The 22,829-nt window shown below is 39.2% G+C and overlaps 1 protein-coding gene across 1 annotated transcript in view; it reads right to left on the reverse strand.

The window, feature by feature from the left end:
- The window catches only part of rev3l (REV3 like, DNA directed polymerase zeta catalytic subunit), a 151,314-nt gene extending 133,472 nt beyond the window's left edge, over positions 1-17,842 (reverse strand). The window contains exon 1 of the mRNA XM_079831491.1: positions 17,286-17,842. Coding sequence (XP_079687617.1) covers positions 17,286-17,424 — 139 coding nt within the window. The 5' untranslated portion in view covers positions 17,425-17,842. The remainder of the gene's footprint in view (positions 1-17,285) is intronic.
- Between the last annotated feature and the right edge of the window lie 4,987 nt (positions 17,843-22,829).

Here is a 22,829-nt window from a genome sequence, read left to right on the forward strand (position 1 = left end):
TTGCATATTAAGCATTTTATAATGGTTTTCTGTGGGAGAAAAATTGTGATGAACAATGTTGTGTTCATAACCTGATTTAATCTGCTTGCCTATACAAAGTAGCCCATGCGTTAATACCTTTTTAATGCTAGCCTACTGTTAAGCATTTTCCTCGTCTTTATAACAAGGACACAAAACGTCTTATAGGCAGATGACGCTCACGGTGCCGGTATCTGTTTTGGCATCTAGTGGCAGCAGGTTTTCTTAGACAGTGGTGTGTGTGTGTGGATCGTGCAAGGCCAAACCGGCAAAATGAAAGTCTCAAAATCCAAATTAATCAAATAGGATCAACTCACAAACAAGTCAATGAATGCATGCACGTCACCGGATCCACAAATGCACATCTTACTCGTTGCACGCACAAATTCTGACTTACATTAATACAAAATCGAAGTTTTGTATTCACAACCATGTCTCCATTTGTACAAATCGCTGCACATTCATGTAATTCTGCATTTTGCACACACAAGTTAAAAGGCATTTGTTTGTGGATAGTAAAACATGTCTGCAACATTTATCAAGTTCATGGATAATTGTGTGTGCATTTATTAATCAATTTGAGTCTAAAATTATCCCATAGTTAAATGGCTGGCGGGGTAATGGAGGAAAGCCTTGCTTTGCCCTCCAGGTGGGCGTCCCTATAAGGTGTGACGTCACATGAAAATGAATTGAAGCTGGTTGAACAAGAAAAAAAAAATGCAGGGAAGGCAGGGTCGCGGGACTTGATTTTGTCCCTCGGGAATTGATTTGATAGCTGCAATCTCATTTGAGTGACAGGAAAAGCCGCAAGAGGGTTGGAAAGTAATTGTAATTGAGAATGAGATGTCGTCACGACACAGCGGCCCGCCCCCAAATATCATGGCATCCTACCCCTTCCTCCATTTTGGGAGGATACCCGCCAGGTAGTGGATTCGGACAGAGACTGGAGAAGAGATATTCTGATGATTACTATGTACATAGTTTTCCAAATTCAATTGAACATGAAGTTTTAATCCACCCAACCCGATCTGAGAAAGCAGCTGCTGGTAAACATATTTTTGTGTTGACCACAGGGTGTCAGTCATCATCTAAACTAGTGACCGGGATGCTTAAGTGTGAGACACTTGATGAATACGAACCTTTATTTTTTTTGTATTAAACATGTTGATCACTATTCTGTCATTTTTCATTGTCAGTCATTTTACTGTATGTTATAGGGATGGGCAACAGTGGTCGAGTAATCGAGTACTCGAACATGACAGTGATCATCGATCATGAGAACGATGATCGCCCAGAAAAAAATATATATATTTGTCTCTTTTTTATTGGTTATTGCGTCGTTTCGCGCGGTACCTGAGGTCTAATTGGTTAGCGTTATACAACACGCCTCCTGACCGCGGCGAAATAAAGTGAAACTGAGGCGTGCACTGCAGTGATGTCTGGAATCACTGATCATTAAATGGTTATTGCAAGATGAAATTAGAAAGCTGTAAATTCTCTGTGCTTAGTTGATTTAAAGGAAATCAACAGAGAAACGAGAACACTCAGACTAGCGCGTGAAGTTCATGTGCGCATTCGCGTCCTTTTCTGCAGATGCACGTTGTAAGATTACTTTTATGTTTTCTATCTGATTAATCTAATATAAAACGCGTTTGGTTGAGCTTAATAAAGCTAGCAAAGCGCTGCCGTTATACCGGCTGTTCATTCTCTTCAGTTTCAGCTCAAACGCATTAATGCTCGACATTATGGTTTAGAGACGTCATATTTTTAGATCGGCTATTTCTTTCTCAGAATCATTGATATTAGTAATGCAGCAGTACTATACTGTTCTCGTATTTTTTAACAGTAGACCTAGTTTATTTAAAGTTGTTCGAAAACGCGCAGTGATGTCTGTAAATACTGCGATCATGAATAATAAAATTAAGTGCATGATGTGTCAGAGTCAATCAGTCAAAGCATTATAATGAGAACAGGATTTTAATAAAATGTTGTTTGTGTGTGCTTTCGTTGTCCGTGTATCAGCGTTGTTAAGGGAAGAGCGCATTCAAAATGTTCCGTTTCAACCCATAGCCTGTAAAATCTAGCACGCTGAAGTTCACGTGCGCATTCACATCCTTTTGTGTTGATTTATGTCGTAATAGGTTCATTATAATCTTCATATTAATATTGATATAGGGTGCGTTTGGTTGAGTTTATTAACCAGCTAGCAAGCTCTGCAAGGTGGTGTTATTTCACAGTTTCAACTCAAAGGCAATGCTCGATATTACTGACTTGGTTATTTGAGACGGTCATTTTATAAAGATGTTTCTTTTTCAAAGACATTTATGCATCATAATCTAGCAGTTATTTTTTGTTTTATATGTTCATGTTTTCATATACCTGTTTTCATGTCACGTTTGTATTTGTCAACAACCATTTTCATAACAGTTTTCATTATCGCAATGACGGACATGCACCGCCCCCTGCACATGCCCCGCCCCAGAGTACTCGAGTACTCGTTTGAGACCTATCGATGATCGAAATGAGAAATTGACAAAAATGCCCATCCCTAGTATGTTATAAACATGTTTATGCCCAAAACGCTTAATTAATTTTCAAGGTAGGCCGACTGTCATTTTCCTCTACTGTGTGCATCACTGTTTAAGATGAATTCAATATTTAACATTGTTAACGTTACATTCATTTAAGGCAGGGGTCCCCAAACTCGTTCCTGGAGGGCCACTGTCCTGCAGAGTTTAGCTCCAACCCAAATCAAACACACATGAACCAGCTAATCAAGGTCTTTATAGGCCATAGTAAGAAACTGATTAGCTGGTTCAGGTGTGTTTAATTTGGGTTGGAGCTAAACTCTGCAGGACAGTGGCCCTCCAGTCTGTTAAATGCTCATTCATACTTAACGTTATCCGATGAACACCTAACGTTACAAACACCTAACGTTAAAATCTCAACAGCGAACTTGGCATTTGTGTAAATGATTCTTTGATTAGAGCTTTTATGTATTGTTTATCTACAGGCATGCTAAACATGGTTCTGTGTGTGATTTGGCTAACTTACTAGTAAAGCCAGTGTTTAGTGTTCGTTTTGGGTTAATAGTTCTTGCCACAGATATTTGGCTATAATCGTTCTAAAAATACAAAAGTGCCATTCAGTAGCGATCACTATAGATTCGCAGTCTTTACTCTTGAGGACTGAACAGCTTCTGCTTGATCATCTTCACTAAAATGTTCTGGGTCTGATTCGGGCTCAGATTGGTATGGTTTTATTGACGCCATTGTTTCTAATACTGACCAAAGCCTCCAGGTAAGGGGCGTGACGTTTCCGACAAACGTGCACTAGGTGGTTAGCGAATCACAACACACTGGGCCAGCTAACCAATCTGAGCCCATCACGTATTTTTGAGGGACTGGCTTCATACAACCCGGAAAGCATCAGACCGTTTTACAAGGAGGGACAGAGCAGTGTAGAATAAAGGTCAAATATATGAAAAATAATGCTTTTTTTTTTTTAAACGAAGCATGAACACGTTACACAGTCCCTCCAGAAAAACGCGATTATGTGATCGCGTGATTTAACGCATAATCAGCCAAAGTCCGCATATTCATGCGGGGGCCGCATTTTTTCAAATACGCCGCACTTTCGCCGCATAAATTGCCTATTTCCGCGTGCAAAATATGCGGGGCTAGCATGATTTCATAATCCCCGCATTTCTGTTGCAAAAAAGTCATATATATTAGCAGAAAGTTGAAAAATGTCAGTCTACTTCACACAAGAGCCGCCATTTCCCCCTGTTGCCATGAGAACGTTTTGAAGTGACGTAATTACCCGACGCGAACGTCATCGGAAAGCTGCAAACCCCGTGGAGAAACCAAAGATAGCGGAGAAACCATGATGAAGCACGCAAATTCCCATTTGCCAACAAAAATAACTGCAAAAGACCGTGCAAAGCAGTTTCCCAGTGTTTTACATGAAAGTGGAGGCAAATTATTTTGCACTCCGTGCAACTGCATGTTGGACCACAGACGGAAGTCGACGCTGCACAACCACTTTACCACCGCCAAACATTTGAGGATGGTTGAAGCAACAGCGGAGGTAGCCAAGAAGAAGCAGCTCACCTACACCGAGGCATCAACTTCTAAAACAGTTGCCAGGGCTGAAAGAATCAAGGTCAGTAGCCTACAAGATTAAAGCACGTGAAATTAAGAAAATGTTGATAGTTAAATTGAAAACAAAATGAAACCGAGAGAGGTGTGTGAGTGTTAATGAGATTTCCAAGTATGTTGTGTGTGGATGTAAGTTAACATTAGGTTTAGATAGCCTAACAGTAGTGTAATTTCCCATGCAAGATGATTGATTTTGCCATGAAAGAATTATGTTTTATTTGTAGAAACACTACTGTTATGTGAAGGCTGACTGTAATTGATTCTGTTTTATACTGCAATTTTTTGTAGGTTACACTGTGTGTGTGTGTGTGTGTGTGTGTGTGTGTGTGTGTGTGTGTGTGTGTGTGTGTGTGTGTGTGTGTGTGTGTGTGTGTGTGTGTGTGTGTAGATTTGTGAAACCTGGGTTGCCACCTGCACTGCCATCAACATCCCACTGTCTAAGAGTGACCAACCTGCACTGAGGAAATTTCTGAATGAGAATGTCATCAATGGCGGCGCCATTCCAGGGTTTCACCAGCTTCAAGATATGTACTTGGGAGCAGTATATGAAAGGGAAAAAGAGGAGCTGAAGACACTTCTTGCAGGAAAACCACTTGCTGTGATATTCGATGAGACTCCAGATGTTGAGGGGAGATGTGTCCTGAATATCCTCCTTGCACCACTTGAGAAGGATCATTCTGGGAGGATCTTGGCCTATCTTGCAGATACTGTTTTCCTTGAGCAGTGCAATCATTCCACTGTATCTGTGGCTGTTGTAAGGTGCCTTCAAGAATACAGCATTAAAAACGAGGATGTGATTGTGTTCGATACTGATAATGCAGCCTACATGAAGAAGGCATTCACAGCAGCTCTGCAGTCGTTGTTCCCCAACTCACTACACATCACATGCATGGCACACATAATGAATCTCATTGGCAATGCCTTCCGCAAACCTTTTGTTCAGTTGAACAGCTTCATGCTAAGTTTCTCCCAGATGTTCTTCAATGCTGGTTCACGCAAGAGAAGATACCTCTGCTTCATGACAAACAAGCTTCCAAGAAAAAAGGCGGTCATGCCTCCAAACCCCTGTGCAACACGCTGGAACTCCTGGTTCTCTGCAGTGCAGTACCATGCACAGTACTTTGGACTGTACAAGGAGTTCATAGAGATGGAAATCGAGGTAAAAACTTCCTTCACATAATTCCTCAATACAATTAACACTTCCTTTTCTTCATCAGTTAACTTAAGTGTTTTATATTTTTACAAATTATTATTATTATTTTTTTAAATGTAATTGCATTGAACATAAATATTGTATGTTTGACCTAATTCCTCTATTTCTATTTGTGTTTTTTATTTATAGGTGTGTAGCAGAAGTGCTCCACAGTCTGTGGAGAAACTCCATGAGATGCTTCAAGACCCAGATCTAGCTCAGTCCCTAAATGTCCAGATCAACATCATGGCTGACAAGTGCAAACGCTTCCTAAGTCTTCTCGATGTCTTTCAGAGCAGACGTCCTGTGACCACAAAGATAGTCACTTATCTCGAGGATCTGCAAGTGGTCTTTGCTGCCAACAAAGAATTGCAGTATGAGGCGTGTGCCGAATACTTTGAAGGGTTTGACTTACCACACACCACGAAGACACAGATCCTCTGCACAGTTGGTCAGACATATGAAAACGCTGAAGAAAAGCTCACCAAGTACATGTCACACGGGCAGCCGGCCATTGAGTTTCTCCAGGAGGTCAGGGTGTTTGACCCTCGCAACATCGCATTCCTAGATGACTCCGTAGCAAGCTACAAGGCCATTCCAGGTTTCACTGCAGTGCCGGGGTATGAATTTGATTTTTACTTCAAGACTCTTGGTCCAGCAGCACTCAGAGCTGCACCATCTGGCGTGGTAGATTTGGATGTGTTTTGGGATGGCCTACAGGAGAGACTTCCTGTGCTGAGTTCCTTGGCCAAACGGTACAAAGATGCTGTCTCAAACTCAGCTGATGCTGAACGCAGCAACAGCATCTACAAACTGGTGTTGTCTAACCGAAGAAGATCAACTACCAACCAAAACCTCAAAGCCTTGGTCTTCCTTTACCACAACCAACGAGTCCGCAGTGGAGCATTTGAGAGGGAGGAGATGGTGGAGGGGGAGGAGATGGAGGATGGTGAATGATAGGCCAGTGTTAGAGGCTACACAGTTATAGTTCTCATTTTCACAGTGGACTGTTGTATCATCCAGGAGTTGATGCAACTTTACAGTTGTAAGATTGCACTTTTTTGTTAGTATATTAGTAGTATGTAAGTTTACATTAACTTAAAGGGTTAGTTCACCCAAAAATGAAAATTCTGTCATTAATTACTGACCCTCATGTCGTTCGACACCCGTAAGACCTCTGTTCATCTTCGGAACACAAATTAAGATATTTTAGTGTAAATCTGATGGCTCAGAAAGGCCTCCATTGGCACAATGCACTTACACTCTCAAGACCCATAAAAGGTACTAAAGACGTCGTTACAAAGTCCATCTCACTACAGTGGTTCTACAATAACTTTATAAAGCGACGAGAATAGTTGTGCACAAAAAAAACTAAATAACGATAATTATATAGTGATGACCGATTTCAAAACACAGCATCATGAAGCTTCGAAGCGTTATGAATCAGTGAGTTGAATCAGCGGTTCGGATCGCCAAAGTCACGTATTTCAGCAGTTTGACACGCGATCCAAATCATGAATCGACTCGCTGATTCATAACGCTTGAAGCTTCATGATGCAGTGTTTTGAAATAGGGATGAAACGGTATGGAAATTTAACATCACGATTATAGTGACCCAAATTATCACGGTTATCAATATTATCACGGTTTTGTTCAAACGAAATGAAAGTGTTCAAAAAGAACAGATGCACACACTTAAAACATTTCAACAAGTTTTATATTTGAAATTCAACAAACAACAAATAACTAAAGCAGCTCTAAGCACTTTTTTAAGCTAGATTCTGTGGGATTTCCTTCCTTAATGGCCGTCATCAATAGCAACGCATAACACATAAATAATAATAATTTGTCGTAAATATAATCTCTATTATCACTGTAAATATATTCCCAAGCAATATTCTCATCAGTGTTCTATCAGACACATTTAAATCTAGCATATTTTGTGTTAGAGCCCAAACAGTATCCTAGTGAAATAATGCATATGCATATTTCCATATGATTTGACAGTTTATTTTATTAAATATCAAAATGTGTGCATCATACCTGACACCTAGATGAACACTTTACAGTCTTTTTATGACTGTCATTCTCTTCAAATGCTATTGAAGTTTGAAACGTGTATAACGTTACCAATGTTGTATGTAACTTTACAGACGGTCCCTAAATTCGCCTGCGTTATGCCAGTCATGTCAGATGTGCTGTGGTTCTGCTGTGTTTTTTTAAACCATTTTCGCTGCTGAAATAGAACAAAAACAGTCATCCACTGTATGATGAATGAATCTCCTGCGTACATCACACGTTTATCTCTGCTTTGAGTGCAGATTTCAGCGTGTGAGAGCGGCGCGCGCTCTGAACAAAACTCCGCTAATCTGAACGCCTCTGATTATGAGATATTGCATTCATAAACTCAATAGAAGCACGTGTAAGTGCTTATAATGCGCAACGCGATTATAACAGATGGCTTTTGAGAAGACTATTATAAGTTCAACAGCCAGAGTGGCTAGTGTGCAGCCGAAATAACGTTACACCCGCAAATGGCGGTTGTTAATGTCAAACCCTGATTATTATCCCTTAAATGTCACCCTAGTCTTGTCTGAATTTGTTCGTTCGCTTCACGTTATTATTTCCCAGACGTAGGTTTGGTATTGAGGTCAAAGTCCACTTGCCTTGCGTTCGTAGTTTTGAAGTGTTTTCCCTATTACAGCGACTTTCTTCTGGCATGTTCTGCAGACAGGGTGACCATCTTAGATTAAGTTTCCCTCTGGACTTTTGTAAAAGCCAAAATATGACCACGCCTCAGATTTGGTCCTTTTAGAAGGCAGAACAATCCCCCGAAGTGCTGTCACTGCTTTCTGCCATTTCTCCTCATTCAGAAAACAGCGGTGCGCCAGACTGACGCTGACTGGACAAGATTTACCGCGAGTTTTCACAACAGTGATAATCACACGCGGTTTTAATGATAATAAAATTTTATACGATATTACTAACCGTCACTAAATTTTATCGTGGTTTATCGTGAAACCGGTAATCGTTTCATCCCTATTTTGAAATCAGTCATCACTATGCAAGTCGTTATTTAGGGTTTTTTTGCACACAAAAACTATTCTCGTCACTTTATAAAGTTATTGTAGAACCACTGTAGTGAGATGGACTTTGTAACGACGTCTTTAGTACCTTTTATGGGTCTTGAGAGTGTGCAGTGCATTGTGCCAATGGAGGCCTTTCTGAGCATCGGATTTCAACTAAAATATCTTCATTTGTGTCTGAAGATGAGCGGAGGTCTTACAGGTGTCCAACGACATGAGGGGACGTCATTAATGACAGAATTTACATTTTTGGATGAACTAACCCTTTAAGAGATTGCACTTTGTGCATTGGAATAGTGCTGGGCGGTATGACTAAAAATGTATATCACGGTATTTTTCTAAATTATATCGGTTTCACGGTATATGACGGTATTTTTTCCCCTATGCATGACCCGGTGTTAACCACATTTTCTACTGATTGAGAGAGGAAATACTGCAGGAGATTCACTAGAATGCCCTGTTTTACTGTCATGACGAGTGAATATTGTAGAAAAATTCCACACTAGAGTTAATAGGTCTACAGGTTAACAAAATGATGCTGTGGAGAGACAACAAACAATAAAACACAGACCTGCAACACGCTCAGAATCATACTTACAGACACCTGAATATTAAAAGTTGAGTTGAGGGCACCTTAAGCATTTTAAAAATCTAACCCTCTATATCTATAACAACAAACTGCCAAAACGAGGAGAAATGAGGATATTAGCAATACATTTAACAGGACTCTCGGAACGAATGACACACATCAGTTTAACACAGAAAGAATAAAGCAGTTACTTTTTGGCCCATTCTTCTTTGAATTGTCAGTTTATTTATTAACTTACATCGTCTTTTGAATAATCCATCGTGTCAGCGCGCTCGTGATCAGACATAGGTTATCAGTGTAATCAGTGCATACATTTCATTTTAATAAGACGTGATGAAATATGCGCGCATACACACTTCTGGTTCATGTCTAGAGCACTAGAGTTTTTGAAATATGTCCATAAAAATTTTAAACGCACTCGCTCCGGTCTATATCAGTGCTATATGATCCATGTGGTGAGCGTTGTTAAACTCATCGCAGCGCTCCGTGCAGAAACCGCGCTCTCTCGCGCGCCGCGTGTAGTTTGAATTCTCAACAATAATCAAGGGTTGAATCCGACATCGCTCCCATAACCTCAAATATAGCATTATTTGGAGGGCACAGAGCTTTGTAGTGGTCTCCGAAACCTTAGTGTACGTTATTGAGTGCACTCATTCTATCCCACTGCACCGCAATAACGAGTGTACAGCCGATGTACACACAACGGTTGTCCGACTTCACGCACGTTTTCATTCACTCCTTCAAATAAAGTGATAACGTAGGGAATAGTGAATGAGAGTATAGGATACAGCCATAGGCTGTGCTGTAATGCGATCTCAACTGTGCTCTGACTGCTCTTACTACAGTGCATCAATGAAATGGGTCCCCTCTCAAACAATGATGCGCTGCGCCGCGTTCCGAACGTTGTTTAAGCGACATACCGGTATTGCGGTATCATCAAAATTCATATCATAAAGAAAATTAATACCGGTATTCGGTATGAACCGGTATACCGCCCAGCACTACATTGGAAGCACTCAAATGTCTGTTTTCTATAGCTACCTTTGTTAAACAGGAAATTATTTATAAATTTTTTTGTAGCATATTCCTTTTGTAAAGCTACAGAACTGTTTGACTCAATGTTTTGTAAATTTGAGCCATGTGTTTATTAATGTCTTCAATAAAACAAGACAACTTAAATATTCCCAGCACTTTCTGTGATGTAGTGCTTTTTTTCGCTCTCATCAAACCGCAGTTTTTGCAAGTTCCCGCAATTTAATCGCATAAAATTGCATAAATATCCTGCATTTTCCATCGCATTTTTTAAGAAAACGTGCCGCATAATCAAGGATTTTTGCCCGCAACAATCACAAAAAAAAGCTGCATTTTTCTGGAAGGACTGGTTACAATGCACCCCACAAACACAATCAAGCCTTCAAAAGAATGTGTTTTACCACCCCTTTTACAGGGTTGCCAACTTTTAAGATCAGGTTGGAGTGAGATTTCCCTTCCCCGAGGGGGCGGGGGCGGGGGGGGGGGGGGACGGTATACTACGGTATATCGATTTCGATTTCAGTATCGATTCATAGCCTACTGTACATATAAGGAAATAAGGATATGTACATTATTAACATTTTTACATTTCGCATTTAAAGAAATCTAGTGTTTCATCATATCTAAATATTTATTAAAATGAAAAATGCAAAACTGCAATACTTTTTTGAGCAACTAGATTAGATACATGTATATTGATTAAAGAGCTATAAAGGCACCAGTGGGTAATGGCATTACAAATGGAAATTATTATTTTTCGAGCCACAAAATTACTCTAATTTGCCTCTATGAATAATAATTCTCTAATTTAATCTTATTACTATATTAATTGTAATATAAATAATACAAATATTACAAGAAAAATATTTTAAGTGGTCATTAATTGACAATAATTATTGCACAAATAGTATTTAGTACCAAAAGATCTCCTCAAAATATTCAATAAATATTATCGAACTAAAATATAGAACATTTATTTAATTGAAAAATAGTTAAGGTGTATGGTCACATTTGACCATCAATGAGTATGAGTGTGACCAATTAGTATGGAATACCTGAGGGCTAAATACAATAAAAAACATTAACATTAATGTTAACATTGTTGCATCTCCATTACTCTCCATTATAAAACGATCCTGTATGGTTGATGTAATAATCAATGCACACCATGCTGTACTGTTTACCAAAACTTGCGGCAAACACCTGTTAAGTGGAGCTGTGGTGTATCAAGCCATTAAAATGTATTGACACAGCGCTAGAAGTATTGAGCGCTCCGTGAAGCACGTGACTGCGCGCGCCACCGGGAGACGAGAGAGCATGCCGCAACTCCGTTTTTCAACGCCTCTGGCTTTAACTGTTATGCCATATTAGCGCCAAAACGCTATTTATTGTTTGAATTTCGCATTAAAACTTTAAAAAAATGTAAAAGCTTAGACATTGTTTAATATCAAAATCAGGTTTGGCAATTTGGCGTGAGATTCAGTTGGGCAGCCTGAGAGCGTGAGTGTCACGCCAAATGCGTGAGAGTTGGCAACCCTGCCTTTAAACGCCGCAATGTTAATTCCTCAAGCGGTCCTTCCTATGGAAGGATATCGCGGACAATTTTCAAAAGGAATAGCAAATTGTTTTTGCAATTGCGCATTACCATTTGCATTTTCGTTTACGCAAACGCACAACGACTGCCAAATTTCAAATGGAAAAGCAAAGTCTGTTTTGCAAATTGCATTTCCAATGTCTTGCAAGTTATCACCCTGCCATTTTGGAATAGCAATAGAAAATCGCCCATTTGCTCTTTCATTTCCTCCATGTCCTGCCACAACCTGCACAAAATTCAAATGGAATCGCAATCCCCTTTGCGTTTGCATTTCCGATGCCTACACAGTCAAATGTCAATCAGGCTTGAGGGCGGGGTTTATTGATGTAGTCGGAAAGTAGGCCACGCCCTCAAGTGGTGGAAAACCAAGGACTTTTTCATCATTATTCATTCCTAAGAACATGGGGAGAAATATCCAATGTGTCTATTTAGCAACAACAACAAAAAAGTCATAAAACTACTGTATAGTTTTTTGCACTTCAAACAAAGCCAAATACCTGGAAATAGACTATTTATCACCTGCCAACCAAACAAAAAGAAACCAAAAAGAAGACTGCTCTGGTTGCAAGCAAATTGTCAAGAAGCAATGAAGATTAGGGATGCTTTAACCGTTTACCAAAAGTAAGAATTTTGACAGATTAATATACAGTTAAACGGTTTAAAATGTGTGTGTGTGTGTGTGTGTGTGTGTGTAATATATATATATATATATATATATATATATATCAAAATGCAACACGGACAGGCATAGCGCGCCCAAATAAACACAGAAATATATCAAAATGCCAAGTCGAGTATACACATAAACACAGTAGATGTAAGCATTGTGTGCATGCACTGCACTAGGGCTGCTCGATTATGAAAAAAAAAATCATAATCACGATTATTTTGGTCAATATTGAAATCACGATTATGTAACACGATTATTTCACATGACTTTGGGAATGTGTTGTATTTATTAAAAATACACCTTTCAACAATTCAATTGAAATTGTAACATTTGTTGTACTTTTTGAACTATTAAAATAAATAATATAACATTCAAATCAAAGTATAAAAGTATTCACGTAAAAATGATAACCACAAATAAATAAGATCAACAATATGGTTCGGCTAGATATGCTTTTCAGGTACGTCTAACATTAGTTTTCAGGTACAGAAATGTATCAAATGTAAAACAACATTGCATATTTGAGTGCATAAATTAAAGATTAATCCTATTAAACTTACAAAAGCTTTTCAATCAAGAGCGGTGAGTGATGTCCTTGTCTTTTGTTGTTTGACATTAACATGACAGCAGTAAAGGCTACTGCCCCTTTAAGACCTAATGATCGGATATGCGTCGTCTTTATCGACTGTATAAAGTTCACTTAAGGCATATACAGACTATGTCTGCTAGGATACTCATCAAGATGGACATGTTGACATACGTTTTGTGTGAGTTTGTCCGTTCAAGAGCAAGACTTGAAAGAGAACTCAATATTTGCGCGCTGTGAGACGTGTGCGCGCTCTCGGATGAGCGCACAGAGATACATTTTTCTCACAGCGCGTGCGGCTTCTCATTCGCGTCTTCTGGCACTAAACCCGGGTGATGACGGTGAAAACGACTGGTCATATTCGAAAATATGGCAGCACTCACATGCATTGAACAAAGTTTACAAAGAGAGAATTATTTGAAAAATATGAGGGGAAAAGAGGCATTTACACGGCACCCCTGCTCTCGTCAGTTTTTGTTTCTTTATTAGATTGTCATAGGTCACTCTGTTTAATTTTCAAGTGGTTAAACAAATTCGTAGTGTTCCCTTGCGTTGCAGCCACTACCATGTAGCAAATCTTGCACGTAACATGTTTCTGCTCGTCGTCTGATTCCTCGAAGCCAAACTGTTCCCAGACAACGGAGTTGGTTTTGCCTTTTTTGCTCACCAAACGCTGCTGTAACTGCCCTCCTTCTGCCATCTTTACTCGCGCCGAGTTTTTAAATTCCAGCGGATGATATGCACACAAGTCACGAGACTCGCGACCTGAGAGAGATTTGTGGCTTCGGGAGGGGCGGATGAGCGCATGCGCGTTTCATTCAGAACGCAAGACAAAATAAGAGTGTTCTTGCAAAACTGAACATGGCAAAATAATCGTTTTTTCTCGATTGTACTATTTTGGTGATCGTTGGGAGGCGAAATCGAAATCGAAATTCGATTAATTGCACAGCCCTACACTTAGGGTTGGGCATCGTTTTGATTTGAACGATTCTGATTCCGATTCTTAGTTTCGATTACGGTTCTTTTCGATTCTCGATTCCGATTCTTTGAGGGGTGGAGTCACAACATGTCCCAAGCTCATTTCACAGAGGAAAATTGCATTTTGATTCAATAATGAGTTTTAGTTTTGGGACTTTCTCCGCTGGCATTTTCACTTGCTTTGCTGCAAAGGTGAATGGAGTTTCACATGAGTCCCGGTTTAACAATAGCATTAACAGCAGTCATATTAGGACTGCTACTAGCGTGGGCAATTTTAGCTACATTTATCTACGAGGGGGAAAAATTATTTCAGTAACGTTGTTGTTCACCACAATTCGCAATTTGGTCAAGGGCTTTGTTATTACACTACAATCACTTACCTGATTATGACGAGGTGGGATAATGTTTGTTCACCCTGAAATGAAAATAAAGCCATCTTTTACTCACCCAGCTGTTGTTCAAATGCTCGTGTTCCTGTGTGTGCGCACTACAAGCCGCAGTAGCCTCGTGCAATATTGTCATGACAACCGGTACACAATATTCACTTAAGGAGGTTATATTATTAGTATTATTTCTTATCATATACGTTATAGAAAAGACGAGAATCGCGTTTTTTTCTATTGAGCTTGATTTCTCAAAATGGTTATGTGTGTGTGTGTGTGTGTGTGTGTGTGTGTGTGTGTGTGTGTGTGTGTGCTTATCCTGTTTGCAATGACAACAGTGCGAGTTATTATAGTAGGCATGAGCGCCAGCGGCTGCTGACGGCTCCTAGTGCACACAGAGGAGCGCGCTCAGAATAACGGCCGAGCTCAGTGTTTTGACTGAATAATACGGGTTCGTTCTAGCAAAACCTTATAGTGTGCCCCCTGAACACTTTCCATATGGCGCGCGTCTCCCTGTATCGTTGCGTGATACATTTGTTTATTTTTTGTAATGTTTTAGCTGATCGCCATTCACTGCCATAATAGGAAGGAGCGCGTGCAGGAACAGTATTTTAAATGTCATAGGACATAGGGCACTGGGACAACATCCGGGTAAGAAAAAGAAGGCTTTATTTTCATTTCAGGGTGAACTATCCCTTTAATAGCGTTGGTTAGCGCAGGGTTGCCCGAGGAGGACAGACCTGCGCAGCATTTCAAACACGCTACACTCGTTAATTTATACACCACATATTTGTAGTACATCCTCCCGTGCAAGAAAGTTTGTCATTTGTGTTGCACTGTGCTGACCCAGGCTTTTTTTTTTTTTAAGTGAAATAAAGCCACACTTTTGAGCGCCGCTTACCGTGCTCCATGGCTGCAACAGAACAAACGGGCGCGCCAAGCACTTCCGAAAACTTGCGCGTTTGGAACCGATGATCGGAATCGAAAACAAAATTTCTAAACGATTCCAATGGCATCGTTATTTTTTAAACAGTTCCAAGTTGGAACCGGTTCTCGATGCCCAACCCTACCTACACTGCACACACACAAATTTATAACCGGACCTCAAAGTGAAAAAAATTAAATTAATCTGACGAGAAAAAAAATGCCGGTTCTTTTTAAGATTCAATCTGATTTAGTAGTTATTCGTTTTGTCATCTTAATGTATTAATTATTTAGGCTAAGAGAGAAATAGGCTATTTCGTATTTATTTATTTTATGCTTTTTATTTAGATTACTTTATTCAGTTTTTCTCTGTTGTTTTTGTGTGAATCCAGGTTCTGTTGTTGAGCTGTTCTGTCAAATCTGTTAAATGTCAAAATAAAGATACAAATATAGTTAAATGAATAGGAATAGGCTACATATGATGAAAATAATAATGTTGAATAAAATGAAATGAAGAAAATCAGATCATCAGAGGAGGTATAGGCTATGAAACGAACATGAACTGCGATTGAATGTCACTAATGTAGTTTTCTTTTTTGATCGCTTGGCTCTTGAGCACAGAATCGTATGGACAACACACCACTCACATCATGTCAAGTTTCTATAGATTTTCTGATTTTAACTCATCATGATAATTTACTGTGTCGGCTGCAATATGATGATATTCGTCTGATATAGGCTATAGCCTACCGAATGCAGTCATGTCACTTTTCTTATTTGCGGGGTTTTTTTTCTGGTTGCAGGTGAACATACAATCAGTTCTGCATTTTGACTTTGTTTGAACTAAAGAGTTTAAACTTGTTTTTTTATAACAAAAATAGCCAAATCCCCCGTTTTCCACCACTTGAGGGCGTGGCCTACTTTCCGACTACATCAATAAACCCCGCCCTCAAGCCTGATTGACAGTTGACTGTGTAGGCATCGGAAATGCAAACGCAAAGGGGATTGCGATTCCATTTGAATTTTGTGCAGGTTGTGGCAGGACACGGAGGAAATGAAAGAGCAAATAGGCGATTTTCTATTGCTATTCCAAAATGGCAGGGTCATAACTTGCAAGACATTGGAAATGCAATTGCAAACAGACTTTGCTTTTCCATTTGAAATTTGGCAGTCGTTGTGCGTTTGCGTAAACGAAAATGCAAATGGTAATGCGCGATTTACAATTGCATTTGGATTGTGTCACATATTATGCGTCCACAAATTGAAAACGCAACTGCAAATACAATTTGCAATTCCTTTTGAAAATTGTCCGCGATATCCTTCCATACCTTCCTGCTCTGATCTCTGTATCTTGCAATGTTGCCCCTGGCAACCGATAGCGTGGGATCCCAAAATGGTGGACGGGCTCAGACTCCGCCCGTCCGCCCGTTAATTCGTCACGTTACAGCAAGCGACCATGACGGATCTCCTCATTCTCAATTAAGATAACGAGGGCAGATTCGTTTAAAAAAAAATGTGCAGGGATAATCTTTTATAAATAGAATTCCAGCAAAAAATAAGAATTGTCCATTTGGATTTCATGGTGACATGGTATAGCATTTCAATTAGTAACGTGTCGGTATTGAGACAAGAAATGTTCATGCATGTTGTAGAAACACAAATATCACCCTAGAACAATGACCCCGTCTGTCTCTCTATGCAAACTTAAACCACAGCGAAGACAGTCAGTGTCACATGATTGTGAAATCAAACAATCACAGATTTGTAGATTTCATTGGATTTTGGTTTGTGTGCTAACATAACATAGCAATAGCCAACAGATGGGATTTATGGTATAGGGTTGGAGTACACACGTCCACATGGCGGCGGTCAGACCGTGTTGACAACATGGCGCATGGCGAAAAAACCTCCAGAACACCAATAAATAATTCTTCCCCAAAGATATGTCCCCTTCCACAAAAAATACAGGCCCAGAAACTCAAAAGATATATACACTAAAGAGATAACGTCTGCAACAGTTAGACTAGATGAGGTTTTTACGCAACATGAACACACAAATGGATGCACGCATACCTGCTGGTGTTGCCCCAAAGATCCGCACCACGGGCACTTTCTTGACATCGCTCTCTCTGAACTCAGAGTAACAGGCGTCCAGCTCTCTGATCGGGCTGCTCATGTAATAATCCGCCGTGACGATCCTCAATGAAAACATGGTTACCCCACAGAACCGAGCGTGAGGTGTTGCTAACAAATAAAAATAAAGGCTGCAGTCAATCCTAGTTGTTCCTTAAAGGTTCACCGATGTTTTAGCAGTGAGCTACGTGAACCAGGCGGCTTTGAGCAAGGCATGATATGCAGAAATATGGAGCGCAAACATTCGATAATCCAATGCTGCAGATGATTCCCAAATATCTCAACCTTAATTCCTACCCAAACTCTTCAAATACAACATGTATTCCAATGTAAAAGGAAATCTAATGTTCACTCCCCCGCCTCTGTAATACGATCACGACATTGTTTGGCGATCCTAATCATTCCCATGCAACCCATATCCACATATAGTGCACTGCAGCATTCCTTGCAACCAGCAGCAGCTGGGTCATCCAGTTCACTTCACTTCTGCTGAGAAAGGAAGCTCAACGCTGCCTCTGCTCTTATTGGTCCGAGCCAAAGACAATGCGCGGTCTGATTGGCTTACAAGGATAAAAGCGCGCTGATGGGCTCGTGTTAGGCGGAAGTAACAAGGAATTAAAATTCATTAAACGCCTATATTATATATATAGTAAAATAGTCGAATAGACACCGACGACATGAGCAATAAAATAAACGACGGATCACGCCAGCTTTTATTTAATTACCTACTCAGATATGATGATGAGATTTCAAACGCAACCTGATTACTAGCAGAGGTGGGACCAAGTCATTGTTTGGCAAGTCACAAGTCTCGAGCATTTTTTTTCAGTCTATGGTCTCGAGTCTTTACATTCTCAAGTCAAGTCCCGAGTCAAGATCACTGATCTATATAAATGACATTTATATAGATCAGTGGTCAAGATGGACAAAATTCAGTTAATGTTTTTTTTTTTTCCTTTTCTGATTGTTGTTTGTATGCTTTATCTGCTCTCTTGATTGCCTAAGATAAATTTCTCCTACGTTCAGAATAAATATCATTAATATACAATGCTATGGTCTATAACAGGGGTTTTCAAACTGTCCTCCAGAAGGTTCTAAGGGGTCCCCAGAACATTTCAGAGTATAAAAAGAATGGATAAAGTCTACCGAATATTCTTTTCTAAATGTTTCTCTCCTTTCTTGCTGCATACATTCCAGAATTGTATATATGTTTGCTTTGTATCTTTCTAGAGAGTTTTTCTCACTATAGTCCCCTTTATCTCACTCTCTGGGGTTGTAAAGCAGTTTTCTTAACACAGTACGTACGCTGCTTACCTACATTTATTGTGAAAGTTGCTTATACAAATCATTTTTAATTGAAAATATTCTTCTTCGGGGTTATACATCCCACATTAATAGCCAATTTAAGTTGGGAAACAATATGTTGTATTTATAATGTCACACTTTCTATTTATCTAACAGTTTAAATGTTTTTTTGTACATAAAAATAGATGGATTTTAGAAAGGGGGTCCCTCATAAAGGTTCATCATATTTAGGGGTCCTTGGCATCATAAAGCCTATTGGAAATTGTATTAATATTTCTTAATATTTGGGGTTTTACTGTATTTTTGATCAAATAAATTCAGCCTTCTTCTTTCAAAAACATTTTAAAAAGTCTTAATTATTTCAAACGTTTGATTACCAGTGTGTAAAATAATGCATGTGAGCTAACTAGCAAATTATATATTTATTTTCATATATGACACTTTCCATTGACTACTTGAATATGAAAGTTAGTTTTAGCATGATGAAGCCTATGTGTAGGCTAAGCCTACGTTTCAAAAATATATTTTGAGTATTATGAATAATTTGAAAATGATTGTGAAATTACTGAAGAAAGCCTGGAAACAGAAAGACAAACATTCCCTCTGATATGCTGAAAACTGCGACACCTACGCTAATGTTTCTTTGTGCATTCTGTGTCGAATAACGTGAAAGGCATTACAATCTGATTAATTCTAAAAGGTCAGCAGTAGTTTACATCCCTGGAAATTACTGTCCGTCGTTTAACATTTTTTAAATCGTTAACAGTCGGGAAAAATTGCTGTAGCCCATTGACTCATATTCAGCTCTTACCTTTGCTCGCATTCAAGTGCCGCCCGCGCTGCTCGGCTGCTGTGCACAGTAAATCCCGCCTCCTTCAATTTGATTGGATATCGCCAACATTTTGACATTGACGAGCGCTTTTACACCACTGAGACACTGGGACTGAAGCAGGCTATTGAGAATGAGGAGATACGTCATGGTCGCTTGCTGTCATGTGACGAATTGGGCGGAGTCTGAGCCCGTCCACCATTTTGGGATCCCACGCTATCGGTTGCCAGGGGCAACATTGCAAGAACAATACAGAGATCAGAGCAGGAAAGACGGCTCGAGGAATTAACATCGCGGCGTTTAAGCAGAGAAATTACGAGAAAACTTAGAAGAAATGGAGAAGAAGAGGTCTCTTACAGGGAGAAACTTACTACCAGCGCCAAGCTGAGGTATTTAGAGAAGCTGGCTGATATCAAAAACGTTGACCCACACAAGCTGCCGCAGCAGAACTCAGAACTCTTTACCACCTTGCACTGAAATGTTTCTATAAATATATTTCCTGTGCATTCTGAATAATAAATAAATATATCTCCCCACTATCCTCCAGCAGTCCAGTGCTCGTCCTCATTAGCAGTGTTTTTCTCTTACTGATCATATTTTATACCTGTTGAGTTTACAATTCTAAATGAATTTGACTAAAAATGTAGATTATCGTTTGTGTGCGCTGGTGCTTTTATTCCAGCCTTCTTAAGTAGAATGAATGCTCGGTAACTTGCATGCCTTAAATGAATGTAACGTTAACAATGTTAAATATTGAATTCATCTTAAACAGTGATGCACACAGTAGAGGGAAATGGCAGTCGGCCTACCTTGAATATTAATTAAGCGTTTGGGGCATAAACATGTTTATAACATACAGTAAAATGACTGACAATGAAAAATGACAGAATAGTGATCAACATGTTTAATACAAATAAATAAAGGTTCGTATTCATCAAGTGTCTCACACTTAAAGCTACACTGTGTGATATTTTCCCCCATCTAGTGGTGAAAAGGTAGATGACCATCCAGCGAATATTAGTTTCTGTTCCTCTCAATTCCGATTTCGTTTTAACTCCTATGGTGGCCGATTTAGTCCAAGATTAACATGGCTTCCAGTTCGACCTCGTCCACATTCGACACGGTGCCATCGAGTGTTAAAACTCGAAAGGCGAAGCTTGAATTTACGGGTATGTCCCTTTTTGGCTAATGTACTTTCAAGATGGAGGGTCAACATGGCGACCGGCATTCGAACCCCTCACCCATATGTATTTTTAATTGCATATTATAAACTTACGAGAATACTTTATTACTTGAAAGAAGTAAATATACATTAATGAGCACATATATTTTTGAAAGAACTAAGTGTTTTTAGCTAAGAATAAACTAAAAAAGTTACACAGTGTAGCTTTAAGCATCCCGGTCACTAGTTTAGATGATGACTGACACCACGTGGTCAAGTCAACACAAAAATACGTTTACCAGCCGCTGCTTTCTCAGATCGGCTTGGGTGGATTAAAACTTCATGTTCAGTTGAGTTTTGAAAACTATGTACATAGTAATCATCAGAATATCTCTTCTCCAGTTTCTGTCCGAATCCACTACCTGGCGGGTATCCTCCCAAAATGGCGGAAGGGGGAGGATGCCATGATATTTGGGGGCGGGCCGCTGTGTCGTGACGACATCTCATTCTCAATAGATTAGAGTTTTGTGGGCAGCGCGGGCCATTCGTCTGGGCTGACGGAAGGATATAGACTACGTAGTTTTACTACAATTTATTCTTCATATATTTACGTAGCAACGAGCCGGCCCACATTGTCCAGCGGCCCACCGGGAAAACGCACGGTACGCAGATGGCCTGTCCGCCCCTGGTCCCGAGTCAAGACAGGCAAGTCAGAGTCAAGTTGCAAGTCCTCAACTTTAAGCTTCAAGTCTTAAACAAGACATTAGTGATTTTATCACAAATTAGTGTTGAAGTATTAATTATTAAATTAAATGAAATGTATACTAATTTATATCAGGAAGGCTTTTAAAATATGTTTATGGCTTAGCAGTTCAATTTCATGTGAGATGAGGTATAAACAATTTTCACTAGGGCACCCATCTATCTCAGTTCAATTTAGGGATTGTGCTTACGTGTGACAAAATAAGAAAAAGTGAGATTTTGGTAACTGAGAGTAACAGACAAAATAATGTCATAGAAATAACCACTGCTATTCACTTTGTATGTGTGCGTGAGTAATCTAAGCTATTGAACCATTATTTGGAACATCAAAAACAGATTAAGAAAAAAACATGCACAGATGTTACAAAAAAAAACTGCTACTTTACTTTTTACTGAGAGAGGAAACATGCAACATTTTTCACATTTTAAACGGTTTGCTAGTAGCCTCCTTGTGTATTAAAGTGCCTGAAGAAAAAATAAAACGTGATTAGAAAACACTGATCAGGAGTTTCTCGGGGCTCAAATGTAAAAAAAATAGGCGTATATATCTATAACTTCCAAAATAACAAATAATAGTAGCCTATATTCAGTGGTGTGCAGTGGAGTTTTAAAATGAAGAGGCAAAGTTTTTTTACAATTTTTTTTTTTTACATATCAAATGTAAATATATGTCACTACACTTCATTTTCCTGGTTAAATAATACAAGTTGTACCTTTTTAATTAGTCTTTCATTCAGGCCGATTCGAGAACGTGTATGAAATCAAGAGGTGGGATGTAACGCGTGAACCAATCATATCCAATCTGTAACTTTACCTGCAGGTGTCGCTGTTGGACAGTGTTGTTTTATAAAAACAAGTAATTTTTACACTTTTTAATGTAAATTTTTTTAATATTTGCGTGGTTTTATTTTTGTAATATTTTATATTGTCTCATCCAGTTTTTTGAGGAGGCACTGCCTCTCTTGCCTCCTTCTTGACAGACTACACTTCGAATAATAGCTTTAAAGGACTAATGATGAAAAAGGTTTAAAAATCGTGATTGTTTGGCTTGTTTTTTCTTGCCACCGAGCCACAGGCATTCACTAGAGAGGTTCCCGACCACTGTTGTAAGCAGACAGTTTGGTCACAATTATGATTATGGGATTACAGATACAAACTTATTGTATTTTACTTTTACAATGAGCAGAATAATTACAACAAAAAGAAAAAAATATAGAGGAGGTAGTGTCAGAATGAGCAGTCAAGCAAGACACGCACCATAGCAACACTTCATGGCAACGATATTTCAGACTGACAGACACGTAAAAAATAAACAGGAATTTTCTGACTTTTGAGAGCTTTATTACTATTTTGTACATGTTGTTATATTATAATTCCAATTCTGTTTTATTTTTCACAATATTATTGATGATTGTTGAGAGGTGCA

This window comes from Gobio gobio (genome assembly GCF_949357685.1).
Source record: "Gobio gobio genome assembly, chromosome: 12".
Lineage (NCBI taxonomy): Eukaryota > Metazoa > Chordata > Actinopteri > Cypriniformes > Gobionidae > Gobio > Gobio gobio.